This window comes from Rhagoletis zephyria, unplaced genomic scaffold (assembly GCF_001687245.7).
Source record: "Rhagoletis zephyria isolate East Lansing unplaced genomic scaffold, Rhagoletis_zephyria_1.1 Rzeph_scaffold_23133, whole genome shotgun sequence".
NCBI classification, from domain to species: Eukaryota; Metazoa; Arthropoda; class Insecta; order Diptera; family Tephritidae; genus Rhagoletis; species Rhagoletis zephyria.
Window position 1 is genome coordinate 1 of NW_016180191.1, and position 6,881 is coordinate 6,881.

A 6,881-nucleotide genomic window follows, 5' to 3' on the forward strand; every position below is an offset into this window, starting at 1 on the left:
TAGAGAAGAAAGGAAAATTGCATGGTTAGTGCTTTGTTGCTTTTCTCATTTCAAAAAAAAAATAATAATTTTCATCTAACGTATAGAAAAGTACGAGCGCAAAACGCTGGATAAACCGAAAAATGTAACAAGCTCCAAGCCGAAGAGGTGACATGCATTTGGAGCTTTGCACACGAATAACTTCAAAGCAGCATCCAAAATATTGAGCTTTATAGACCATCAAAAACACTCAGATCTCTCTCAATCATTTCAGAACAATTATATCTCTACGTTTGTGCTTAAATCTTTAAAAATGTGGACTGATCTGCATATCCGAAGTGGCAAATACAAGTGTTCGCTCTATACCGCTCTCCATACGATCGTGAAGTCAGTAGAGAGACAGAGGTCGAAACCGACACTGTTCAGCTCATAAATCGCATGCTCTACAACAAAACTGTCGCGACGGAGTAGAGCAGTTGCCCCCCCCAAAACCATACAGTTAATAATTGCATGCCACAGGGTGTTATGCTCGCGCTCCTTCTTTGGTTTGTGGTCATAAAAAACCTGCTAGAGCTGGATTGGAAAAACGGCACTGGCGAGGGCTGAGGCTGAGGTTACACTTTCTGTGAGGGTTCAATTTCTATATATCAGCCTTGATATGTCCCAAGTATTTTTGAACCTGATGAGAAAGTTCCCTGCATACGGTGGATTCGCTGAGAATTCTTGTAGGACAAAATGTATTTTTCTCACTAGAAATTTCATACAACTTGTTGGATAATAGATGGGACTCTTCGCATTTAATTTCTTCACCTCCTCTACGAAACCGTATTTAAGCGCATAAATGCATTAGAGAAGAAAAAAAGAAAGTTGAAGACTATACAGTGACTATACAGAGCCGCTCTCATTGGAGACAGGCACGCTAAGACCACTCCCGCTCAGCTGTCTAATGTGATGCTGCAGGTAGTCTGTGGATGGAAAAGCTTAAACGCACAACACAGTCAAGATATCCTATACGGCTGGCTCAAATCGTATAGGTCCTCTTCCCGATTCAACGCGAGTTCGTAAGACCATCGCTCCATGGTTACACTGCTATCCCTTGCATAACCACTGACGGGATACTGAGAGCTGGTAGAAAACTACTTCTAAACAAGGGGTCTGATCGTGTATCGAATAAAGCCCTTTTAAAAGTCTTTGAGATATAGCCATGCCCATTTGCAAGCGCTTTTAGTACGTGCCTTCTAGAACTGGTCCTTATTCCGAAAAACCAAATCCGACTGCGCCTGCTGATTACCGGCCACTGTGTATGCTCGACTCCAAGGGGCGGGAGGCGGAAATCTGAAGGCGCTGACTTTTACACCGAAGGTTCGAAGCTCGACAGAATTGTTTATATGGCAGGGTTTTTTACAGACAAACTTTTATCAACCTCAAACAAACAAGCAATCATTAGCTGCCGTCTTACCAAGCGCACATGTCAGAGCTGGAGGTGATTCTCGAGATTGAGGCGTTCATCTTAGGCAGCAAAGTGAACTCTACTAAACCTCACAACAGGAGGTTTCATGCACCATATAGTATTTGGCCTCCTGTAGAGTGCCTTACAAATCGCTACACATAATTTCGATCTCAACAAATCTTTTGGCGTGTTAAAAAAAAGTAATACTCACAGAGGCTTGTTACATGCCCTTAATACACTCAATTTGATATTGTATATCAGGGGTTTTTATGAATGAAACTCGTATTTAAGATCCACCTTTTATTCGTTGAGGTTTTTGACAAACGAAATGCAGCGTAGGGATTTCGGGCATCCCACAAAAGCCTATCAAAGACCCAACCCAAATACGCTCTGCATTAAGGTGAAGTAGTAGTATTGAAAATCTCTCGCAAACACCTTCTGTTTTAGAGAATGTACGCTTTTTGCAAGTGGTTGACATGAACCTCAGTCTAACAGTCAGTTCTAACTTTGAACATCGCTCGGGAGCTCTCTCCGCAATCCTGACAACCGTCACGGCTAACAATTTAAGAGCCTTCCGATATTCGATCATCTGCTTCAGTGGGTTGAAAACTCGTTTTAATGTGGACCGATAGTGTCTCAGATGTTGGTTGAAAGCAAAAATTGAAAGCAGAGTTTAACACAGATTTCCCAATTATGTCAGGTTACAGGAACTTACTTCGTGGAGCTCAATGACAATTTTTGCCTCACCTAAAATAGGAATATTTTATTCAGAATTTTGAAATTTCGCGTCCTCGTTACTCAACTGGTCAAGGCAAAGAGCGTGTTTTTTTTTTAAACAAAGTAGCTTTTTCGAAGACTGACGGCAGATAATTCAGTTTCATTGCGGTAAACGAACCCTGCATAATCGGTAGTATATGTTTTGGTTTATCAAAGGCTGAAAGGATCACATAAGAAGTATGTTAAATTGTATACATCTCTGAGGGTATTTGCCGTAATATTTCTTTTAGAACTAAAGGACTTCAATGGCATATTTATTCCNCTCTAAACAAAGCTCCAGGGTCTTATGGTGGCCCGAATATAGCCCTTTAAAAAGTCATTGAGATATAGCCGTGCCCATTTGCAAGCACTTTCAATACGTGCCTTCTAGAACTGGTCCTTATACCGAAAAATCAAATCCGACGGCCACTGTGTATGCTCGACTCCACGGGGACGGGAGACGGAAATCTGAAGGCGCTCACTTTTACACCAATGGTTCGAAGCTCGGGAGCTCTCTCCACAATCCTGATAAACGTCGCGGCTAACAATTTAAGAGCCTTCCGATATTCGATCACCTGCTTCAATGGGTTGAAAACTCGTTTTAATGTGGACCGATAATGTCTCAGATGTTGGTTGAAAGCAAAAATTGAAACCAGAGTTTAACACAGATTTCCCAATTAAATATGTCAGGTTACAGGAACTTACTTCGTGGAGCTCAATGACAATTTTTGCCTCACCTAAAATAGGAATATTTTATTCAGAATTTTGAAATTTCGTGTCCTCGTTACTCAACTGGTCAAGGCAAAGAGCGTGTTTTTTTTTTAAAACAAAGTAGCTTTTTCGAAGACTGACGGCAGATAATTCAGTTTCATTGCGGTAAACGAACCCTGCATAATCGATAGTCTATGTTTTGGTTTATGAAAGGTTGAAAGGATCACATAAGAAGTGTGTTAAATTGTATACATCTCTGAGGTTATTAGCCGTAATATTTCTTTTAGAACTAAAGGACTTCAATGGCATATTTATTCCTAAATAACCAAGAAGGCAGGTGAAATGGCAAAAGTACATTCGAAATGTCTAATATTACTTAGTATTGAGTGCCAAATTCGATCGAATGAAAAATTAATCAACTATCAGTTCTAGATTTAGTAGCAGCTTCCATTAAAAAAAAAAAAAAAAAAAAAAAAAAACCGAAGCTTCGGAAAGTGTGTTTGAATTCTGTTTGTTTTTTATAATTTTTAAATATGGGCAGTAAGAAATATTCGCTTGCATTTTACATCGTACTCTCTTATGAATGCTACTTTTTGCGGCTCTTTTTTTAATGAAAGCAATATTCCCAATTCTAATCGTACAGTTTTTCCAAAAAAAAAAAAAACACATTTGATATTAAGCTTCCCTAAACTTAGCCTAACACTCTACTTAATGCTATAACTACAGGCATACACACATGCATACGTAGCTACCGAATTGCCTACGCAATTATACACACACGCTTTAGATACTTACTCACAAATCTTGCAATCCCCTTATCAGCAAACACTCTCCAACTCCGCCACACCCGCCTGTTGCATGGCCTGTCGCTTGCGATACTCGTAGAATTCTTCACGCATCGCCTGCAGTCGCGCTTCTACATTATCGTAGCGTGAGAAACGTGTTTTTCGCATTGGACCGCCATACGTCGCTGCGCCTGATGTAAGCGCGCTACTGGTAGCGTGTTGGAAAATGCCCGCACTGCTTAGAGGGCCAAGCGTATGATGGCCGGTTGTATCTACGTGCAGATTGAGATCTTCGCGCAGCAGACCGCCTGTAGGTGTGGATACACTGGGCGTTGGCGTCGCCGGGTCAAACTCGTAGTGGCCATCCACACTGCCCACATCAACCGATTTCGGTAGATGAACATTGTCGGTGGCTGCGTTTAGGTCTGAGATCATACCCAGCCAGTGTTCCATTGTGTAGGGTGGCGTTGTGGGTCTTTGCTGCTGCTGCTGCTGCTGGTAGTGGTGATGGTGTTGTTGCTGCAGACTGCCTGCAGTCACGCTGCCGTAGTGAGGATAGTAGGGTAATGAGCTTGAGCCGAATAGTGATGGATGGTGTAGTTGTTGGTGGTGGTGGCTGGCTGGCGCTTGTCCCTGNTAGTGAGGATAGTAGGGTAATGAGCTTGAGCCGAATAGTGATGGATGGTGTAGTTGTTGGTGGTGGTGGCTGGCTGGCGCTTGTCCCTGCGCCTGCTGATGCAAACTCGGTTGCGCTAGACCGAAGTAGGCGCTACTGCTGAGCGGTGGCGGTGGAGGTGGTCGATATGGTGGCAGTAATCGCCATTCACTGGTGCTACCAGAGTGATGAGATCCTTGCGGGTGGTTGGAGGTATTTTTCGAGCCGAAGCCACTCGAGCTGGAGCGTGACTCTGGCGATGCTTCGAGCCCCATGGCGCCAACTGACGCCGAGCGCAGCGTGAGGTTTAAATGCGGCAGCGGTGACATTTGTTCGGGGTGTGTGCGACCAAAGAGTCGCGCGTAGTGGCGGGGATACCAGCGCGTGCGCGGACGGTAGCTATGATATGGCAGTTGGGTGCTATAGTAGTTGCGCCATGCGGGCGGTGAGGGTATTTGCAGTGGCACAAACCCATCTGACGTTAGCAAATCCTGTTGTTGCTGTTGCTGCTGTTCCTCTTGATGCTGCTGCTGGTTGTAGCGCCGTGTCTCCTCTTGTATGGTGCGCAGCGATGGTAGCTCTTGTGCATAGTAACGGTATCGGCTGAGATTGCCACTGGTGGCTGACAGTGTGGGCAACGAGCGTTCGGCTGAGCCTGGGTATACGCTACTCAAATCACTAAAATGTGTGTGCATGTGACCGCTACCGGGTGTAGCCATTGACCACGGCGAGCTGAGGAAGCCACCACTGCCAAGCGGCGCCCCTGCGTTGAGACCGCCGCCGATGTGATGATGTGTGCCGCCGCCCAGCGTGTCGTTTGGCGTGCTGGCCGGAGAGCTGGAGAAAATGCGTGAGATGCGCGAGGGTGTATAAATATTGGGTGTTAGGTTCAGTCCATGCACGTGCTGCTGGTGATACTGATGACCGCCGAATAGCGTACCACCACCGCTCAAAGTGTTGATATGCAATGGACGGCTGGCAGGTTGTGCTGGCTGCAGGTTTCGGTAAATATTGTGTCCATAGTGTCCACGATAGATGTTCTGGTAGCGTGCGCCTGTATTGCCGGCCACATCTTCCCCTGAAGGCGATGCCATGTTAGCTGCTGTAAAACCTGCCAGTCCATTATTGCTCCCGCTAACGGCGCTATTGCTTCCAACGCGCAGTAATCCGCCTAGACCCTGCAGGAAGCCACGTGCTGATCCGACAGCCGATTGCAAGCTCAACTGCGAGGGTGCTGCGACGAGAGGGCGACGCCAGGAGGCGCGCGCTGTAATGAAGTTGCGACGCGATAGAAAACCACCGTCATCGCTGGAAGAGTTTTGGGATGCGTGGCTATTGCGGCTGGTCGGAGTGGCATCCACTTCATCTATGCCATCCAGTTCATTGCCATTGGTAAGCGCATTGAGTTTGCCATTGCTGCCACTCTTTGTGCCAGCGATGACGAAGCGCCCGTCGACTGAGCGCTGAATTTGACTAACAGAGTGGAGATCACGCGCGCCGTTCTCCTCCAAGTGTGGCGAACTATAGATGGAGTGGCAGTTGGTGCAGCGATCCGGTGGCCAGATCCAGTGTAGTATGGCAATAAGTATCGTGGTTAGACTTGATATTCGGGTTTGTTTAAATCTTTGTGGAGCAGAGAGAAAGAAATGTGGAGAAGCGAAAAAAATTCAAAATTAGAATTTGCGGATATGCCAGGTTTTTTACAACTACGAGCAAGCAAGAAATATGAATGAATAATAAAAAAATGTTTTTTTATTTTTTTTTATATCTTAAAAGGGGCAAGCAGACATGCATGTATTTAGAAAAAATGTTTGCTTAGTATATAAATATTGTATTATATTATTTAAAATTTTCCGGACTGTTTGTTTTTTTTTTTTTTAATGAAAATATGGATAACATTTTATATAAATATCGCGATAATAATTGCCAATACATAAATAATGATATATAGATAGCGATACGAGTAACTATTTTCACGAATTCATAGATACCATTAAAAATAAATATATTTATATTGACAATATATACTTATGTCGATAACGAATACGATAAATGCTATACTAATATTCATCAAAATTTCTGTAATTATTTCCCAAAATATATATATTGATAAGCATGGGAATAAATTGATATTTTAATCGAAATATATTATCTTTTAATATTGAAAGCTGCCTTTATACTTTCAAATAAGTGTTTAAAAAATTTCTACATGTATCGATATTTTTTATCGAGATTATTATCGGAACATTTGTCGGAATACTTATGCATATGGTTGCCGCTATTTATATTTGCTTTATTGCGTTCAATGATTACCATTTTTACCAACATGCGTTTTAGATATATTGATTTATACTTTTGTCGAATTTATCACATATCGATTATTATCGAGATAGCTATACTAATCTAAGTAGATATTAATATCTAAACAACGAAAAATATTTATAACAATGAGTATTTATCGATATCGGGGTTATCATTACAAAGTACTTATCAATATCATTTTTTCCATATTTTGATGTCGTTTCGATATTCGATTAATTTTTGA

At 42.8% G+C, this 6,881-nt stretch overlaps 1 protein-coding gene across 1 annotated transcript; it reads right to left on the reverse strand.

The window, feature by feature from the left end:
- Window positions 1-3,415: 3,415 nt before the first annotated feature.
- LOC108381616 (protein turtle-like) lies at window positions 3,416-5,997 on the reverse strand (the record flags this gene model as incomplete). Its single annotated transcript, XM_017638033.1, has 2 exons — window positions 3,416-4,314; window positions 4,399-5,997. Coding segments are annotated over 2 exons (2,199 nt in total), but the record flags the coding sequence as incomplete, so codon positions are not given.
- Between the last annotated feature and the right edge of the window lie 884 nt (window positions 5,998-6,881).